At 37.9% G+C, this 21,791-nt stretch overlaps 1 protein-coding gene and 1 pseudogene across 3 annotated transcripts in view; both read right to left on the bottom strand.

The window, feature by feature from the left end:
• Positions 1-3,729: 3,729 nt before the first annotated feature.
• LOC100469904 lies at positions 3,730-6,055 on the bottom strand (annotated as a pseudogene).
• An 8,307-nt stretch (positions 6,056-14,362) lies between these two features.
• The window catches only part of ARID4A (AT-rich interaction domain 4A), a 65,100-nt gene continuing 57,671 nt past the window's right edge, over positions 14,363-21,791 (bottom strand). For all 3 annotated transcript variants that reach the window (XM_011225422.3, XM_002913016.4, XM_019799935.2), the window contains exons 22-24: positions 21,236-21,442; positions 20,477-20,623; positions 14,363-16,107 (exon numbers count right to left, since the gene is read on the bottom strand). In XM_011225422.3, the coding sequence (XP_011223724.1) occupies positions 16,004-16,107; positions 20,477-20,623; positions 21,236-21,442 (458 nt within the window). In that variant the 3' untranslated portion in view covers positions 14,363-16,003. The remainder of the gene's footprint in view (positions 16,108-20,476; positions 20,624-21,235; positions 21,443-21,791) is intronic.

Here is a 21,791-nt window from a genome sequence, read left to right as displayed (position 1 = left end):
GGAGCCAGCCGGACGGCCGGCAGGGGGCGTCGGCGCGGCGCTCATGCGGGCGTCGGGGCTTCCTGTGCGCCCGGCCGCAGGCGTGCGGAGCGGCGCGTCGACGCCTCGTACCGCGGCCGGCCGACCGAGGAGGAAACCGCGGGTCCGAGAGGACGTGTGGACGAGGTCTCGCGGCCACCGAGTAGCAGAGCTGTGTTTGAATCAGGTCTGTCGCACTCCGAATTCTGAACCCTTCTCCCAAACGCGCTCCTCTCCCTGTGTGTACGACACCCATTCAGGCACATCACAGTGTGTCAGGAATCTGGTTAGCTGGAACTGGATCCTCCGTAAGCTCCTGTTCCCTCCTGCAAACTGAAGTTGACTCTTAACTTCGGTCTTCTCCTAGCTCGCAGCACTGCCCAGTGAGCACCCGAACACTGCTAGCCTGTGCTCCCCAACCTGGTCTGCCTTGTCACCTGAAAAGAACCCAGTCATCCAAAGCCCCTAACCACCTTAGCTCGATAGCAAGAGAAAACAGGAATTGGGAAGCAATAATATTAGCCCGGGGGGCGGGCGGGGTGTGAATTTGTTGGCCTGGGCCTGCCTGCCTAAGGTCCCAGAGCAAAATCAACTCTGACAGACCCATGACGCTTACTAGCCTAGATGCGTTTCTTTCTAATATTTGCTTTATTCAGACACAGCAGGAAGAATGGGGGTAAGACTGACCCCAAATACAGAGTTCTGATTTTTCTACTAAGCCATAGAGAAGGCATAAGCTAGGCAAGGACCCAAAGAACTAAATAATTTCTCTCTTTTTTTTATTAGGTTATTCAACTGGTCTTTACAATTTGATATTATTAGTGTGTGCTAGCAAGGTGCTCATTACTGCTTGATTGCCATCAGGGCCCAGAAGCAGCCCAGGCCCTCACAATTTAAGAGCTAACAGGTGTAAGTTACATATCATTGTTTTCTTGAGTACTGTATGTTGACCTACTTGATCTAGGTCAAAACCCAGTTGTAATCATGAACAGAAGAGAGAACAGCATCAGCATCCAGTGTTACTGTGATCTGGGAATGGTGTTTGGTTCAGAGTCTTGGTAATGGGTTTAGTCCAGCTCCAAATGATCTTTTTTAGGCTGGTTGCTCTTATTTTCTGATGAAACCTCTCTGCCAGCCCCCCTTCCCATCCTTCACTTCCACTGAACTCATAGTTAGTCCCTGAGGTACATGGGAAGGGTTGGGGCCAGGGAAACTGTGGAGATTAGTCGGGTGTTCAAGGATGCAGTAAACAGCAACATATAAAGGTAGGAGAATTATTATAGCAGTTAGAAATAGATTACTGTAGTTGAAATTGTCACAGAGACCATATGGGAAAATAATTGAAAATTTTTCAAGCAAATTTCTGTGGTAAATGGAGATTTTTCTTAAATGTAGACACCATTCTTGCTATGGGGATCAGAATTCCTACAATGCTTTGGTCATTTTCCAAATCGAGATAGCATTAATAATTGTCCCCAAACCATGGTTCTATGCCAGGTGTTAGCTCTCTCTTCCAGACAGCTTTATTGAGGTATAATTGGGATACAATAAGTTGCATATATTTAAAGTGTACCATTTGATACATTTTGACATGTATACATCCATAAAACCATCGCCAAAAATCAAGATGGTAATAATATACATCATCATCCTTGGGTCATATAGTAGGAGTATGTTTAATTTTTTAAGAAACTGCCAAACATTTTTCCAAAATGGTTATACATTTTGCATTCCCACCAATAGTATATGAGACTTCCAATACTTCATATAGTCACCCACCCACATTTGGTTGGCCAGCCTTGTTAGTTTTAGCATTCTAGTAGATATGTAGTAGATTTTCGCTGTAGTTTTATCTTGTATTTCCCTAATGTCTAATGATATCCAACACCTTTTAAAAAATATTTTTTTAGAGAAGTTTTAGATTCGCAGCAAAATTGAGCGGAAAGTACAGAGGGTTCCTGTATATTTCCTGATCCAACATGTGCACAACCTCCCCTAGTATCAACCAGAGCGCCACATTTGTTACAATTGATGAACCTACATTCACACATCGTTATCACTCCAAGTTTATAGTTTACACGAGGGTATGGCTTGATGTACAAATGTATAATGTTTTGACAAATGTATAATATCCATCATTAAAGTAACACGCAGAATAATTTCACACCCTAAAAATCCTCTGTGCTCTACCTATCCATCCTTCCCCTTCCATCCCCAACCGGTGGCAACTACTGGATCTTTTTATTGTCTCTATGGTGTTACCTTTTCCGGAATGTCATATACTTGGACTCATACAATATGCAGCCTTTGACAGATTGATTTCTTTCACTTAGTAATATGCATTTAAAGTTCCTTCATGTCTCTTCATGGCTTGATAGCTAATTTCAATTAGCACTAAATAATTTCCCACTATCTGGATATACCACATTTACCCATTCACCCACTGAAGGGCATCTCCGTGGCTTCCAAGTTTTGGCAATTATGAATAAAGCTGCTATTAACATTTGTGTGCAAATTTCTGTGAAGACATAAGTTTTCAACTCATTTCAATTTATATACTAAGGAGCATGATTGCTGGATTATATGGTAAGACTATGTGTAGTTTTGTAAGAAACTGAAGGCAGCCAAACTGTCTTCCAAGGTGGCTGTACCATTTTGGCATTCCCACCAGCAACAAATGAGCGTTTTTGTTGTTTCGCATTCTTGCCAGCATTTGGTGGTGTTGGTGTTTTGATTTTTGTATTCTAATAGAGCTGTCTAATTGTTTTAATTTGCATTTCTCTGATGACATATGATGTGGAGCCATCTGTACATCTTTTTTGAAGTGTCTGTTAAGGTCTTTGTCCCACTTTTAAATCTGGTCGTTTGTTGTTTTATTGTTGAGTTTTAAGAGTAGTTGTTTATTTTGGAAAATAGTCTGCTTTGATCTGAATGTGTACCCCCAAAATTCATATTGCTGAAACCCTAATCTCTAATGATAGTATTGGGAGGTGAGGGTTTGGGGAGGTGACTAGTCATGAGAGACAGCCCTCACGATTGAGATTAGTGCCCTTACAAAAGCGGCCCCCAGAGCTCCTTAGCCATGCTGGCACCTTTCTTGGACTCCCCCAGCCTCCAGAACTGTGAGAAATTAATGTTTGTTTATAAGCCACCGAAATTATGGTGTTTTTATAATAGCCTGAATGTTCTAAAGCAGTCCTTTATCAGATACATCTTTTTTAAGTATTTTCTAGCTTGTGGCTTGTTTCCTAATTCTCTTGATGAACACTATTTACATCTGCTTATTGGCCCGTCATATATCTTCTTTGATGAAGCGTGTGTTCAAATCTTTAGTCTACTTCTTTGCATTGCATTTTTCTAAATTGTTGAGTTTGAGAGTTCTTTATATGTGCTCTGGATACCAGTCCTTTATCTGATATATGCTTTGCAAATATTTTCTCCCAGGTTGTTTCTTGTCTTTATTCTTTTAATAATGTCTTTTAAAGAACTGAAGTTTTTTGTTTTGATGAAGTACAGTTTATCAATTTGTCCCTTTATGTACTGTGCTCTTGATATTGTATCTAAGAAATCTTTGCGGGGTCACCTGCCTGCCTAAGTCGGTTAAGTGTCTGCTTTCAGCTCAGGTCATGATCTCAGGGTCCTGGGATGGAGCCTTACATTGGTCTTCCTGCTTTGCAGGGAGTCTGCTTCTCCCTCACTCTTTGCCCCTTCTCCTGCTTGTGCTCGCTCTCTGTCTCTCAAATAAATAAAATCTTTTTTTAAAAAAAAATCTTTGCCTCACCCAATTAGGCATAAGGTGACAAACATCTCCTGTTTTCTTTTAAAAGTTTATGGTTTTAGGTTTTGTGATCATTTTTAATTTTTGATGTGGTGTAAGGTATGGTTCCAAGTTCTTTTTTGTTGTTTTGCATATGGTTGTCTAGTTGTTCCAGCATCGTTTCTTTAGAAGGCTATCCTCTTTTCATTATATTGTCTTTGTTCCTTTATCAAAAACCAATTATCCACATATGTGGAGGCTTATTTCTGGACTCTGTTCTGTTTTATTGCTCTATTTGTACAAAATGCTGTATTTTTTTCCTCTCGTTACACTTTTGTTTTAATGGGTCTCAAATATCTGTGATAGATATTTGGTCAAGTTGTTTCCATTAAAAAGTACTGATTTTAAAAACTAATAACTTAAAACTGCCACACACAGAAAAGCAAATGGTCCACAAAACATTCTCCTTTCCTTCTGAAGTTTTTATGCCTTATTTTCATTAACCAGTCTTTTACTATTAAACTTAATTGGCCAGTTGACACAAACAGTTCTGAGACCGTTCTTCCACCACTGATTAAGACTGGGGTGGCAGGTATTGGGGATAATATTCATTTAGCCTTCTGAGCTTTCTGTGCAGACTCGGTGACCTTGGCAGCTCCAGCTGCCTTCTTGTCCACTGCTTTGATGACACCCACAGCAAGCGTCTGTCTCATGTCACAGAAGAATAGAGGAGGGTAGTCAGAGAAGCTCTCAACACACACAGGCTTGCCCGGAACCATATCAACAATGGCAGCATCACCAGATTTCAAAAACTTGGGACCATCTTCCAGCTTTTTTCCGGAACGACGATCTGTCCTCTCCTTCAGCTCAGCTAACTTGCAAACAGTGTGAGCTGTGTGACAGTCCGGCACAAGGGCATATTCAGCACTGATCTGGCCTGGATGGTTCAGGATAATCACCTGAGCTGTGAAGCCAGCTGCTTCCGTGGTGGGTCATTTTTGCTGTCAGCAGCCACATTGCCACGATGAACGTCTTTGACAGATACGTTCTTGACGTTGAAGCCCACATTGTCCCCAGGCAGAGCCTCACTCAAAGCTTCATGGTGCATTTCAGCAGACTTTACTTCAGTTGTAACATTGGCTGGAGCAAAGGTGACCACCATGCCAGGCTTAAGAACACCAGTCTCCACTTGGCCCACAGGGACAGTACCAACACCACCAATTTTGTAGACGTCCTGGAGAGGCAGACGCAAGGGCTTGTCAGTTGGATGAGGTGGTGGCAGAAATGCAATCCAGAGCTTCAGGCAGTGCGGTTCCACTGGTGTTCCCATCTTTACAGGTGACTCCATCCCTTGAACTGAGGCACGTTAGCCCTTGACTCCAGCATGTTGTCACTTTTCCAGCCAGAAACTGGTACAAAATGCTACTGTGTCAGGGTTATAGTCAATTTTGTTAATGTAGGTGCTGACTTCCTTTTTTTTTTTTTTTTTAAAGATTTTACAGATAGAGACAGCCAGCGAGAGAGGGAACACAAGCAGGGGGAGTGGGAGAGGAAGAAGCAGGCTCATAGCAGAGGAGCCTGATGTGGGGCTCAATCCCATAACGCCGGGATCACGCCCTGAGCCGAAGGCAGACGCTTAACCGCTGTGCCACCCAGGCGCCCCTAGGTGCTGACTTCCTTAATGATTTCCTCGTATCTCTTCGTGCTGTATGGTGGCTCAGTGGAATCCATTTTGTTAACACCAACAATTAGTTGTTTTACACCCAGTGTGTAAGCCAGAAGGGCATGCTCACGGGTCTGCCCGTTCCTAGAGACACCTGCTTCAAATTCACCAACAGCAACAATCAGGACAGCACAGTCAGCCTGAGATGTGCCTGGAATCATGTTTTTGATAAAGTCTCTGTGTCCTGGGGCATCAATGATGGTCATATAACACTTGCTGGTCTCGAATTTCCACAGGGAGGTATCAGTGGTGATACCACATTCATGCTCAGCTTTCAGTCGATCCAAGACCCATGTGCACTTGAAGTAGCCCTTTTCCCATCTCAGCAGCCTCCTTCTGAATTTTTTCAGTTCTTTTGTCGATCCCACCACATTTATAGATCAGATCGAGTAGATTTTCCCGAATCAATGTGTCCAACGACAATGATGTTGATGGGAGTCTTTTCCTTTCCCATTTTGGTTTAGGTTGAGTGGTGGTTTTCGTGACAACTGTGTTCTGGCAGCAAACCTGTTGCGAAAAAGCCAAAATGCTGTTTTTATTGCTGTTAGCTTCATAATAATTCTTGAATCCAGGTAGAGGTAGGCCTCCACCTTTGTTCTTACTCAGAGTTGTCTGGGATGTTCTGCGTCTTTGACCTTTCCATTGGAATTGTATAGTTAGTCTCTCAATGTCTACCAAAAAAAAAAAAAAACCACCTGGGATTTTATGATTGCATGAAATTTGAGAAGCAAAGAAAATCTTAACAATGTTGAGTTTTATGATACATGAACAAGGTGTATCTCCTTATTTGCTTAGACTGTATTTGGTCTTAGCAATATTTTGTAGTTTCTAGTGTTAGAGGTCTTTCCCATCCTTTGTTAGATTTATCCCAACATATTTCATATTTTTGATGCAATTGTAAATGGTATTTTTAAAATTTCAATTTCTCATTATGTATTGCTAGTACATAGAAATAGGACTGATTTTTGTATAATGATATGGAATTCTGCATTCTCTTTTTAAGATTTTATTTTTAAGCAATCTCTGTACCCAACATGGGACTTGAACTTACAGCCCTGAGATCTAGAGTTGCCTGCTCTACAGACTGAGCCAACCAAGTATCCTTGAATCCTGCATTCTTGCTACACTCACCAGTTTAGATGTCCATCATCTTTTGCTTTTTTTTTTTTTTTCTTTTGCCTGAATGCTCTGGCTAGAACCTTCAATAAAATGTTGAATAGAAGCAGTAAGAGTGGATATCCCTGTCTTAATCTTAGGGAATTCAGTCTTTCCTCTCTAAGTATGATGTTAACGGTAGGCTTTTCCCGCATCAGGTTGAGGAAATGTCCTTCTCTTTGCTGAGAGTGTTTTTCAGGAATGCACGTTTGTCAGATGCTTTTTCTCTTTCAATCTGTTAATATGATGAATTACATTGATTTTTTAATATTAAACCAACCCAGCTTTCCTGGGATAAACCCCACTTGACCCATGTTGTGTTTCCCCTTTAATATGTTGTTGGATTTCAGTTGCTAAAATTTTGAGAATTTTTGGATGTATGTTCATGAAGGATACTGGTTTGGTGTCAGAGTCGTACTGGCTTCATTGTGTGGGTTGGAAGATTACCTCCTCTTCAATGTTTTGAGGAGTTTAAGTAGAATTAGTATTATTTCTTCCTTAGACATTTAGTAGTACTATGTCTTTCCTTAAACTTAAAAGTGAAGGTAGCTGGACCTGGAGTTTTCTTTGGGGGAAGTTCTGTAACTACAATTCCATTTCTTTAATAGATACAGGGTTATTTGAGTTATATATTTTTTTCTTTAGTGAGCTTTGTTACTGTGTCTTTCAGTGCATTTTCCCATTTCATCTAAGTTGTTGAATTCACTGGCATAAAGATGTTTGTGATATTCCCTTTATTATCCCTTTAATAGGTATAGATACAATCTGTAGTGACATCCCCTCTCTCATCCTGATATTGGTAATTTGTGTCTTTTCTATTTCTTTTTTTAAAGATTTTATTTATTTATTTTTTTTATTTATTCGACAGAGATAGAGACAGCCAGCGAGAGAGGGAACACAAGCAGGGGAGGGGGAGAGGAAGAAGCAGGCTCATAGCAGAAGAGCCTGATGTGGGGCTCGATCCCATAACGCCGGGATCACGCCCCGAGCCAAAGGCAGACGCTTAACCGCTGTGCACCCAGGCGCCCCTGTGTCTTTTCTATTTCTTAATCAGTCTGGCTAGAGGCTTGTCAATTTTATTGATCTTCTCAAAGAACTAGAGAGTTCTTTATTTTTGAAGACTCTTACTGTCAAATTGAATCTATTGTGCTAAAATCCTACTCCACTAGAGCCGTACATATCCTGGAAGCACTCCATTGATAGCTGTTGAATGAACCAATGAATGAAAAAAAAAAGCAGCATTGATTTCAGCATGTAAGGTTATTGTAATATTACCACTCTTTTAGATACCAGCCGTTTCCTTAGCTCTTATCAGTACTTTAGTTCTGATAAGATATAACTGAGCAGAATCTCCAGCAGCCAGATTAAATGCTTTGACCCAAGTGAAGGCTAATAAAGGGAGGTGAGGCAGGCAGCTAGCATTGAGAAGGGAGGGAATCTTGAGACAATAAGGAAAATAGATAGAGGCTGAAGACACAGTGAATCAAAGGAAGTATAATAAAACTGTAAGTCAGGAATCTTGGGATACTAAACTAGCGATTGGGAGGCAAGAGTATAAATTCTGACAATAGGAAGTGAAGGTCAGATAAAGTGTAATCCAAGAATGATTACCCATGTCATTTCAGTAAAAATTTCAACTTAATAGCATCAGTGTTTCAAAAGGATATTTGAGGAGTACTCGGATGTTAGAGGAAAAAAGACATAAATCGACTTAGGTAAATTATGAAAAACGGTATTTCCATTTATACTCCCCACTTAAAAAATAATACATTGGACTTATTATATCTACATTAGCAGGAAGATCTTAAGATATCTGGCCAAAGGAACCACAGAAAGGTCATGACATACCTCAGTGGGAAAAAGCAGAAGTCTCTCATTGCTTTTACCAGGCTGCAGAAGCAACACTGACCTCACTAAACTTGAGCTCTAGTTTCTGTACTAGCTGGCCACAGTGACCTTAGGTTTGCATGTTGCCTGTGCTTTTTTTGTTTTAGACGTTTTGGGGTTTTTTCATGTTCAAACTGCACACATTTAAAGTGCACACTTATATTTATAGTTAATACACACACAAATAAAACCATCACCACAACCAAATTAACGAACACATCCATAACTGCCAAAAGTTTACTTGGGCTCCTTTGTAATCTCTCACTCCCACCCTATCCCACCCTACATACTCCTCACCAAGTTTCCAGGAAACTACTGATTTGCTTTCTGTCACTATACATTGTAACGTATTTCCTAGAATTTTATATAAATGGAATCATAAAGTGTTTGTACTTTGTCTTGCTTCTTTCACTCAGCATAATTATTTTGAAATTCATCTGTTTTGTTGCCTGTATTATCATATGTTCTTCTTGTTGGGCTGTATTCCTTTCTATGAATATGGAACAGTTTATCCATTCACCAGTTGATGGACATTTGGGTTGTTTGAAGTTTTTGCTGCTGCTGCTATGTGTGGAACATTCTTTCATTTCTCTTGGCTAAGAATCAATGGGTGGAATGGCTAGGTCATATAAGTTTAACTTTTTAAGAAATTGCCAAAATTTTTCCAAAGTAGTTGTACCATTTTATACTCTTACCATTACGGTGTGAGAGTTCTAGTTCCACCACATTCTCTCCAACACTTTCATGGCGGACAATTTTGCAGTATCTATTGAGATTAAAATTGCACATATACTTTGATCCAGTAATTCCACTTCTAGGAATTTATCCTACAGGTATTCTCACACATGTGTGAAAGGACATATATGTATAAGGCTATTAGTTGCAGCACTGTTTGTAATAAAAATCAGAACTAACCAAAATGTCCATCATTATGGGGCTAGATAAACAAATTGTGGTATATTGGTATAACAGAATACTATGTAGCTGCAAAAATAATCAGGAAGCAAAGATGTTTTTGGAAGGATAACCCTAACCCTGACACTGCTTTTCTCTAGGAAGGGGAAAGTAAGGCACAGAGGTGGGAGATTGTCATGTAGTCTTGCGTCTTTTCTTTTTTGAACCAGATGGATGTATTACCCACTGAAAAAATAGATTTAAAACTTTTTAAGTGTCTCTGAAATTAAGACAGTCATTAAAAGCAGAATTTTAGAATTGAAACCTTTCACTTTATAGGTAAGAATAACTGACACTTAGGAAGGTCAAGTGCTTTGCCATGTTCAAATAGTTAGCTGGTATACAATGAGTGCTTATAAGTCAATTAAGGAGAATCCCAGACCCATAAGTTCTCCTTGTAGTCATTTAAAATGATGTCTTTGTTAAAAATGCAATCATTGGGGCGCCTGGGTGGCACAGCGGTTAAGCGTCTGCCTTCGGCTCAGGGCGTGATCCCGGCGTTGTGGGATTGAGCCCCACATCAGGCTCCTCTGCTATGAGCCTGCTTCTTCCTCTCCCATTCCCCCTGCTTGTGTTCCCTCTCTCGCTGGCTGTCTCTGTCTCTGTCAAATAAATAAATAAAATCTTTTTAAAAAAAATGCAACCATTATTCTCAGGGAGCAGAAGCTTCATAAGACAGCACTAATGTAATGAAAAAAATACTGGACTTGGAAGCCAGAAGAAATAGGCTGGCGTCCTAATTCTAAGTCTGCTATTTATTATTACCTTGACCATTTGGAACTGGTTTCCTTACCTGTCGAAACAAAATAACAATGCTTTTCTCATAGGGTTGAGATAATATGCATGGACCTTGACTCACTGATAACGGTACTGAGTTCCATCAGTTAACTTCACCTTACTGGGCAGTAGTTCATTAGCTGTTTTTTTCCTAATTATAAAATATGTCACATATAGTAAAGGATTGAGAATAATATGATAAACACTGAGGTTATCAAATCTTACCATTTTGTCATATTTGCTTTACATCTTTTTGGAGGAGGGAATAAACACCCCTGTATACCCTCCCCTGTTCCTTTCCCTATTCTCCAGAGAAAACCATTCCTGAATTTGGGTATTTATCATTCACGTTCATGTTTTTATACTTACAGCTACATAAACAAAACCAATGTATTGTTTTGCATCCTTAAATTTTGTAAAGATGTATGTATTATTTGGCAACTTGTTTTCACTCATTTTTGAGATTTATTCATGTTGATATATTGAGCTCAGTCCATCTATTTTAACCACTCTGTAGTACTGCAGTTAATTAGTTAGCCATAATTTACTTATCCATTGTTCTATTCATGGGCATTTAAGATGTTTGGTCAACACAAATCATGCTCCAAAGAATAGTCTAATACAGATCTCCTCGAGCATATGCAGATTTTCTCTAGGATATATGGAACTGCTGGGTCAAAGGGGGTGTTCCCCCACATCTTTACTAGGTAATGTCAAATCCAAATAGACATATTAATTTACACTTGCATGCAGTACATGGGTGTTCCCATTTCTTTACGTACTTTCTAATGCTTGGGATTGCTAGACAATAAAAAATCTGTGTGACATCATTAATGATTAAGGAAATGAAAATTAAAAGCACAATGAAATACCACTACACATCTGTTAGAATGGTTAAAAAAAAAAAAAAAGGCCCAAAAATCTAGTGCTGACAAGGATGTAGTAGAACTTAATTCTTGTGTATCACTGCTAGGAATGCAAAAATCATACAGCATACAATTCCACAACCTTACTCCTGGGTGTTTACCCAAGGGAAATGAAAACATATGTCTACAGAAAAGCCTTTATGTGAATATTTATAGTGGCTTTATTAATAATTATTAAATGCCTTAGAAAGCTTTTAATTTCAAGAGAGATTTAGTTTAGGTTTTTGAGAGCAGGTCTGGATAGGGATCCAAGAAAATTTCAGAGAGCAGTTGGCACTTGGTGGGCAAAGTGCCCCATCAAAGGAAAACCACCAGTGAAGTCTGAGTGCATTCAAAACTGTTTTGTCAAAGCTTAGTTATTATAGGGCCAGTCTTGGAGATAATGACTACATCAAGGAAATGGTTAATTCTAAAAATCACTTATGGACAGCCAAGGCACATTCATCCTTGGAAACCAGGAGAAACTTCAGCAGTTTCTTATCCTCCATAAAAACATTTGGGGACCAAAAAAATCTTCTCTGGAGGATAATAAATTTGTCTTGGAATATAGTGGAACAGAAACTAGTTGTAGGATTTGCAGGCAAAGTACAGGATGCCTAGTTAAATTTCAATTTCAGGTAAATAACAATTTTTATATAGGACATACTTACACTAAAAAATTATCGGTCTGAAATTCAAATTTAGCTGGGTGTCCTGCATTTTTATTTGCTAAATCTGGCAACTTGAAGTGGTGAGACTCTTGAATCAGACTGTCTTGTTTAATATAACTTAGCCTTGAGAAGAAATCCAATTAATTGTGCAGAATAATCATTTATTATATTTACATGGAAGTTTTAAGTTTTTCACAATAGAACTTTTCAAAATGAATTTTAGTGATACAGGTTACAAAATGAAGATAGTTTCATAATTATGTTCACTGTAAATTCCAAAATTATAAACACTGCCCCTGTAATTGTTTAAAAAGATAAAATGGGTCTAACATGGATATATGAAAAGGATTTTTTTGTGCTTAACAAGAAAAACATCATTTGGTTTTGTAATAAAATGTAAATAACTAAAAAAAAATTTCTACTGCATGAAAACACTAAGCATATATTAGAAATTCTCCATTAGCGCAGACCCCATCTGAAGAGTCCTTCAACCTTCACTAATGATGAATGCCATCACATTCTGTAGTCTTCCTGGAACAGGATAAAAAATCTGTGTGTAACTACATGGAATAATGGAAGAGTGAAGAAGAAATGAGGAGGGGAAAAAAACTCATCAGTTTAAGAATACTTTGATTTGGGGATTAGACAGTTTAAAAGGTCTACTTTACACTTTTTAAATGATATTTTACTGTTATCACCTTGTGAAAAGAACCACAAAGTTAATTTATAAATGTCTGGCTTGTACAGAAGAATCACTGGTAAAAAATAGAAACAATAGCATTTCAAAAGTAACTTTTCTCAACTTAAACATAGTTTTTGACCATCTTACTGTGTATTACTAGAGGCTGGATCAGGCACTTTGTGGGCTACAAGTATGACTAAGTACTTAAAGAGCTAACATCTAGTAAGGTAGAAAGACAATGCGTAAGTAAACATGATAAAGGGTAAGTTGTCAAGTAAAATAATAGATTGAAAATGCTATGAGAGCATAAAAGGAGGAGGTGGTGGTGGTAAGCCTGCAAAAGCTTCATGGAAAGTGGCTCCGGAGATGGTTCTGGACAAGTAGAGATAGAGTGGTGGGGGAAACAGAGGAACAAGAGGCAGAGGTGGGCAGGTGCAGTGTTTGGGTTTAAGGAAGAGAAACTGCTTTGAATACATGACTTGGGAAGAATTATTTACAAAATGAATGGCTCTGCATGACCTGGCTCCTGCCTTTCCTACCTCAAGTGTAGTCCTGCCCTGGCTCATTACCTCTTAGCCCCATGTGCCTGGAGCGCTTTACTCTCCCATCTCTCTTCTCCCATTTGCTTAGCCAATTCATTATCTTCACTAGGGCTCGGTTTTACTGTTGCTTTCTCTGCAAAGCCTTCCAAGCTCCTCGCTGGGCTCCTAGATCGTATGTCATGGCACCTGTGCGTAATCTACCACATTAGATTATACATTGCTTAGGGACAGGGACCTTTTTCTGTCTTGTTCACTGTTGTAACTTCTGGGCCTTATTAGCACAGTGCCTGGCACTTAGCAGGTAACCGATAAATTGCTGATGAATAAATTCTGGTAATAGTTTTTATATGTGGTTCAATATAGCTTCAAATGCTTTCACAGTGTTGACAGGTCAAATTACAGGGCTTATAAGAAAGGTATATTTTAGGATTTACAAGAAAGATATATAAACAAATTAATAGTTTAACCCATATGGATTTCCATAATTTAAAGCAATTTTATGGAAGACATAATATGTATATGCTAAGTACAAACATGTTTCTTAGTGAAGGACAGGAAAACTAGAAACACGATAAACAATGAAAGCACACAGTGGAATAGTGAAACAAATCTCCGTAATCTTCAAGAACTTAACTTTATAGATAGCACCTTCTACTTTAGATATTAAAGACTGTCTTTATACTTTCACTTTTTTAGTCACATGCAAGGACTATCCAAAATTTTAGCTAAACTCAAAATATGCCTAGTTTTGAATTTAATACTTATTATTCACTTACTTTCATAATCCTCTCCAGCTCCAAAATAAAAGGATTTTAACAGTGTCCATATACCCATTGAATGAATATAATTTCGTTCTCTGGAGCAAGGTCCCAATACTTCATTACCAGATTTATACTGATTAGAAGGGATGGTATTCAAGCTGATAACTAGTTCTCTCATTTACTGAATTGCTACTCGAAGAAGGAAATCATTAAAATATCTAACATATGAATCTAAGGTTGCCTCCTAGTTCCAACTGAATTTGAATGACATTTTTCACTTTTATAATTAAGTACTAGAAATATTTTATTGTAAAGACTGACAAATATATCGAATATGCTCTGTTTTGCAAAGTCTGATTTTCCAACTGTTAAGTTACTGGCACTTGGGGAAAAAAACAATCACTTAAATGAAAACTAAAAATATAAAGCCTATGTTTAAAACATGGCCTTTATTAATACTGCCCACTGAGCTCCATTTTTATTTTACATTGAAATACTTCTGCTTTGCAAAGAAAAGACAGAAAAGTGCATTTTACAAGAGTACTTTTTTCTTTTTAATTCTCTGCGAAAATGGAAGGAATCTGAATCACAAGTTCACAATGTGGTAAAATGAAATTAAGAAACAATGATCTCGGTAATGCTATGCCATCACTAGTGTTTGGCGCTGACTTTGTTCTTGTAAATCAGATCCTGATATACAGTCTAGAGCGTCTAGGTTATTACTCTACAGCATATTAAACACAGAAAAGGAGGTTTAAAAAAAACCCCTTTCAATGTACAAACATGAATTTAAAAACTGATTTTAAAAAATCACCTTTTTACATAATGTATATGGCAAAAATGCTTTAAATACATGATTTTGGAATTATTTACAAAATGTATCAGTCTGTGGAACAATTCACAGACAAAGCATACATAGTTGCTTTACTTAGTTGTTGCATCTCAACTTTGGGAGATAGAAATTTATTCGGCAGTATAGCAAACATAAAACCTATGACAAAGTATCTTAAGGGCAACCAAAAATTTGATCCTCAAAACAGTTTAAATACTAGGACTGCCAAAGTTTCTAAACGAGGACATACTTTAATGATCCAGATGCCCATTTATTGTTCTATACTGTTTGAAGGACTGAGACAGACTCCCTTCAATACAGGCAAAGCTACTGGATGCAACCTCCTGTAAAGGGGACAGCTGAGAGCTATTGTCATCCAAAGAGTGAATTAACCTAGAATTTTCTTTTTTTCAATTTTATTAATATTTTAAAAAATACATAAAAATACAACATCCAATGTCTGAATAAATATATTTAACAAGTTGCAAGATAATACCTTATTTTACACAAAATTTTCAGCTTTAGAAATCTTGTTAAATAACTTCATTGTTGTTATATATTTCATTTTTGTCTTTTTGTAACAAAATAAAAACTCTGAAATTACATAGAAAAAAGACAAAATATTTTTGTCAAGGGATAAGATAGTCCACTGAAAACTTATTCACAATTCCACTGTAAACATTAATAAACATTAAAATATTTGCATAATTGTGTGCTCAAAAATCCTATAAAAAGTGGAAGACTTATTACAACTGTAGTTTTCAGTCAACTACACTTCCTTTCACAATTTATTTTGTCCCATTTACACCTTTAAACCTGGGCACACTGCTGAACATATACTTTGGCAGTTCTAAATAGCAAGTGCTTCCACAAAAATAAAAAAACAACAACAATTAAAAAAAAAAAAACACAACATAAACCCCCTACTCACCAAGTGTTCAAATACATCTTAGTGAAAGTGCAGCAGTCACTATTTAGCTGGATAATATTTTGATGTTTATCATGTGCACTTGCTTGTCTATGATTTCTATAACATTTGAAAGCTTTATTATACAAATTGAATTTGCTAAGTGCCCTTTTTCTATCTTCACAAAAAATGAAAAAAAGAGGAAAAATTATGACAAATATGGCAGGCTGCCTAACCTTCAATTATTAATCAGCTTATTTTTTGCAACAGAAAAAAAGAAAAGAGAGGGAATAGATACAATCCAGCCTGGAAAGGTATACAGGATATACTTAGCAATGTCAAACCAGTTGAGTGCTTTCTGTGGTTGTATTTCAGGATTTTGGGATTTATGTCCATGGCAGCAAACTGCTGGGAAGGCAGAGAAAACGTGTATCACCTGCATTCTACAGCGAGTACATTTTGTGGGGGAGATGAGGATGAGGGGCTCATTCCAGTGTCTGACGAAGCAGATGACATGGAGGCTCCTGCATGAGACACTGTGGGATCAAAATAACCACATTAGACGCAAAACCTATCACACAAAGATACCTAGCCACTGGCAAATTAGAAATACATTTCTTAGCATTCATTTCAATTACAGTCCTCTTAAATGGTCCCTGAATTTAGGAATAACAAAGTGTCAGCAAAAATTGTTTGGCTCAATTGAGTGGAATCAGTGTCTGGTCAGTTAAATTAACTCAGTTCCAAAAAGGCATCTTAAAATGTAAAGATTAAAGAGATGTTAAACTCTTAAACCCTAACTTGAAAGATAGCTGGAAGGAACTCATCTTGCCCCAAAACCAAAACAAGGTCAACCTGGGTTAAATTCTCAGTATAGAAAATTCTTCCTTAGTCTCCGGGTTCTAGGACCATAAGAGAATTCACTCAACCAAGAATTTCCTACAGGCAGCTAACCACTGGCATCCTACCTTTATCCTGCCCTGGTACACCTAATGGACACAGCACCCCATAAGCAACAGTAGTTATCTAGGTCAGGTATCAGAATCATGATGGAATCAGGATCAGGATGGAAGTGTGGGGGTATGATTAGAAAAATGTCCTCATGGGGTGCTCGCATGGCTCGGGGTAGATGTGCAACTCTTGATTTCGGGGTTTGTGAGTTCGAGCCCCACACTGGGTGTAGAGATTACTTAAAAAAAAAACAAAACAGAATCTTGGGGCGCCTGGGTGGCACAACGGTTAAGCATCTGCCTTCAGCTCAGGGCGTGATCCCGGCATTATGGGATCGAGCCCCACATCAGGCTCCTCGGCTATGAGCCTGCTTCTTCCTCTCCCACTCCCCCTGCTTGTGTTCCCTCTCTCACTGGCTGTCTCTATCTCTGTCGAATAAATAAATAAAATCTTAAAAAAAAAAACAAAAAAACCCCCAGAATCTTAAAAAAAAAAAAAAAAAGAAAAAGTCCTTATATGACTTTAACAGAACTCTCTAGGAGGACATAACACAGATTAAGGATCACTATGCATTTGGTACTTTGCCATTTTTTGGGGGTGGTTTTTTTTTTTTTTTTCTTTTCAAAGCTCCCTTGTCTCCTGCCAAACTTTGCCTAATTGTTCCTATTTAAATTTTTAATTTTTAAGTATATCTCTCTCAGTGTGTACGTGTGCTATCAATGTGACATGTAACTCGTTACTACAAATTCTAATATTCCAGAAATCATTCAGGGTCTCACTTTAATAACTCCGTGCTACAAAAAATTAAGAAAACAAAAAAGGGAAGACTGTAATGAAAGAATCTTTTTAGTTGTCTGAAACTCCCATCACCTTCAGGAAACTTAAAGCAGTTTAGGGTGCTCTGAAGAAATTTCAACTTGTTAATTTCCTCCTCTTTTCATGTTTAAAAGTTCTGTAAAGATTTCTTGTTCTTGCTATTTACAGTTGTTAAAGAAAAGGACAAACATGGAAAGCCTAATCTTCCATTTGCTCCATCTTCTAGGAATTAACACTGCTGGACTTGGACTAGAATGATTCAAGGTCACATATGATACAGGTCATTTTATCAGAAATTAGTCCCCTAACTGCCACAGACAGAAAACTAGGCAAGCCTATCATGTAATTTACCTGTTTTTTTAAGAGACAGACCTCTGGAGCCCTCCCCCCCCATCCATCCTATTCCTGGAATAGTTGGCTCTCTAGGCCTGCTATGCAGTGGTCAAATCTTATCGCTTTCATTCATCACCTTGACATTTTCTTTACTGTTTTCCTAAGTGGGATTCCTTGTTTGCTGGATCCTATGTTGTCTTCTTAGCTTTCTAGTTCTGCTTCTGGTTTCTAGTGCACTGAGGAATCTGACATGAGAAATCTAATGCTGTTCTGAGACCCATTTTTTAGATATACCTTTTTTTTTTTTTTTNTTTATTTATTTATTCGACAGAGATAGAGACAGTCAGTGAGAGAGGGAACACAAGCAGGGGGAGTGGGAGAGGAAGAAGCAGGCTCATAGCAGAGGAGCCTGATGTGGGGCTCGATCCCACAACGCCGGGATCACACCCTGAGCCGAAGGCAGACGCTTAACCGCTGTGCCACCCAGGCGCCCCTAGATATACCTTTATGTGGTAAACCAAAGGGTTCTGAAATGTCACGATGTGCTTTGGTGTGATTTTTTTCTCTTTTACAGATGTTACGGTGAGTCATTTCAATCTTCTAATTCATATCCTTTGGTTCTGGAAATTTTTCTTATATTACTTCTTTGATGACAGCTTCCTCCTATGTTTTATTCAGTGCTCTTTTTCTAGAAATTCTGTGATTCAGAAGTTGGATCTCTTGGCCAGAACCTTTACTTCTCTTAGTTCTTTTCTCCTATTGTCTGACCATCTACTAGGATTTCTTTAGCTTTGCTATCTATCTCTTTACTATTACATTTTTTAAAGTCCTGCTATCGTATTTTTAATTTTTGAGAGATCTGTCTTGGTCTCTGAATTATATTAATACTATCATATTTTGGGGGTGCACTGGTGGCTTAGTCAGTTAAGTGTCTGCCTTTGGCTCAGGTCTTGATCCCAAAATCCTGGGATCGAGCCCTGCGTCAGGCTCTCTGCTTGGCAGGGAGCCTGCTTCTCCCTCTCTCATCTGCCGCTCCTCCTGCTTGTGCTCTCTCTAAGTAAATAAATAAAATCTTAAAAAGAAAAATACTATCATATTCTTGTTTCACGTACTATCATATTCTTGTTTCAAGACTACAGTATCCTGTATTTCTTTCTTNTTTTTTTTTTTTTTTTTTTTTTTTTTTTTTTCTATCCTGTATTTCTGTATGGTTTATAGTTTGGTGTTTTCTATGGTACATTGTTTTTTACAACTTCCTTTTATTCTCATTTTCTACTTTGGTTTCTACCTTTATGTAGAAGCTTTCCTATCCGGTCTTGTGGCTCCCATATTTAAGAGGCGGGGCATTAAAAAGCTAACTGGAAGCTGTGTGTGAGTAGGTGGAACTTTTCAATGATGGGCAGTGCACATATAGTGACTGGCAAGGATCTTGCTTTTTGGTTCAGGAACCTCTAAATGTTGGTATCTGAGTTAGTTTGTTCCTCTTGGGTTGACCAGCTTCTCCAGAAGAATCCTTCAGTCTCCTCCCAAGATTGAGCATAAGCTTAGTTGCCAGCTTTCAGGAAGCCAAGAGGGAAAGAGTTTCAGTTGGAAAAGGGATGGGGTCTCATCATTCAGTATTGTAAACTTTTGCTCAGGCTCACTATTTCTGGTTTTGCACTTACCCCTCACCTTCAGCTATGGCTGGTGTCCCTGAGTCTACAGGCCATTTACCCTCTCCATACAATAAGTTAATTTTCTATTTTCTTCTAGAGCTGCAGAAAAAGGTAGTTTGTATCACAGGATGGGACAAAAGGATCCGATTTCTCCTTCTATTTTCAACCAATCTCCATTTTTAGCCTCACCTATATCCCTGCTTTCAGACCTGGGGTGATGTGGTATGGACTGGCTTGTTTCTTGTTTTGCCTCACCACAAGGATAACAAGCTTTAGGTTTTAGCATCCTGCTAAAGCAGTCCATGTGCTTCACAGCTTCCAAGAGAGAAGCTGTTAACATTTCTTATCTACTGTGGTCTGCTATCCTATTATCTTGTTCTTGTGGGTACAGGGCTTTTCATTTTCTTTACTGTTATTTTAGTCGGGTTTGGGGATGGGGCAGATGTGAACCTATCAATATTTAGAAGTCAGTCCCACACAGTTTTACGGTCTAAGTCAGATAGTACTCTCTCTCCACGATTAATCCAAAGTAATCTCTTCTTCCACCAGCTCCTATGCTTAGTGATATCTCTCTTGGGACCCTCATCACACACCCTTCCTGCCAGAAGTTAAGATCTCTGAGATCAAAGTCTGTATCTCATTCATCTCTGTACTTCCACCACCTGGAAGAGGGCCTGGCACACAGTGTGAACACATTAACATTAAGCTGAACGATTTCAACTAATGTCGTTGAGCTCCTCAGGAAATAACTTAGGATCGCAAAAAGATAATTTCTTTGAGGATCAGCCCTATGCCCACTACTTTTGGTGAACCTCATAATAACAAATATAGTGCCTATTTATAGGTAGCCAGTAAATATTTGTTGAGCAAAGAGTGAATTTCGGAATAACTACCTCTCCTTGAGAACCCACCACATTTAATAAAATCACACATTTTGTAAAATAGTTCATAGTCCTTTTCAAGAGTCTCATCCTGATTAATTCAGTTGTTGACCCACTCATTTCAATAATATCACAAAGAAGATAAAACTAGGAGTCTAAAAACAACAATTAATAAATGTGTACTATATTCAAAGAGTAACTTATGTAAATCTTCTAAAATGACAGGATGTATTTGAAAAACACAGGAAGAAAAATTATAATAAAATTACCTTCTCTGTCTTTCTTTTTTAATCTTTTCCTCCTCCTGTCTATGGTTGCAACTTCAGACTTCAAAGACATGTAGTATTTTCTGATTTCCTGTAATTTTTCTTGGAGAAAAGAGATTCGCTCTGTACTGTTCATATTATCTAATTCATCTAAAGGGGAAAAAAAGTTTAATTTGGTTTTTAAAATAATTATCTGAGAAAAGAAGATGGAAGTTCTATCAAAACTTAACTCCTAAATCATCAAAAGCTTTAGTTTATTAAAACTTTCCATAATAATAGCTAAATAAGACTCTATAAACAGGATGACAATTAAATTTATGAATAAGATTTCTGTATATATCCCAAATTTTTTATACCAAATATGTATTACTTGGTGATATATTACTTAAACGATCAGATAAACACAAGAAAACATAAACACACAGCAACCCTGATCTATAATTGTTGTTATTCATCCAAACAGTTTCTTTGTATTGATATTTTCATTCACTGGTTATTTCCAGTTGTCAGTACTAGAAAGGGTATTTCAGTTTCTTTGATAAATACAAATCACACATCTTATTACTGGAGATCTTTCTCTAATATTTATCAGATTATTATTATGAAAAGGCATGGATTTGTATTTAAGATACGTGGTGATTACTGATAAAACAATATTTGGAAACCTATATAAATGAATTTGGTAAACACTATTTCTTATTTTGACATTTTAAGATAAATACCACTTTACAAAATACATTCAGGTTTTCTAAAGCTTCTTACTGAGTTGAAAGCTCCATTTATATGTTCTAGGGGATGAATTCGGATGTTTTTCCCTGTGTTTATCTTTTTCTCCATCTTTGATGTGAGGGGAAATTCTTGCAGGAGATCGTGCAAGCTTCTGTGGCTTAGACACACTAAGATGCTTTACTGGTGTACATTTATTTGAATTGTCCAAGACGGGAAGATCTTCACTATCACTGCTTTGTCCTATAAGAAAAAATTGATTCAGAGATTATAAATGACGAAAATATCAAATCTCAAAATGCAGCAGACCCAGCAATCATAGTTTTTGGTATCCTACAGAAATAAGTGTACAAATGCACAAATTTTTTTTTATATGTTTATTTTTTTTTATTTTATTTTATTATATTATGTTAATCACCATACAGTACATCCCCAGATTCCGATGTAAAGTTTGATGCTTCATTAGTTGCGTATAACACCCAGTGCACCATGCAATACGTGCCCTCCTTACTACCCATCACCAGTCTATCCCATTCCCCCACCCCCTCCCCTCTGAAGTCTTCAGTTTGTTTCTCATAGTCCATAGTCTCTC

Source organism: Ailuropoda melanoleuca, chromosome 14 (assembly GCF_002007445.2).
Source record: "Ailuropoda melanoleuca isolate Jingjing chromosome 14, ASM200744v2, whole genome shotgun sequence".
NCBI lineage: Eukaryota > Metazoa > Chordata > Mammalia > Carnivora > Ursidae > Ailuropoda > Ailuropoda melanoleuca.
The sequence above is the reverse complement of the archived record's forward strand: the minus strand, read 5'-3'. Positions and strand labels throughout refer to the sequence as shown.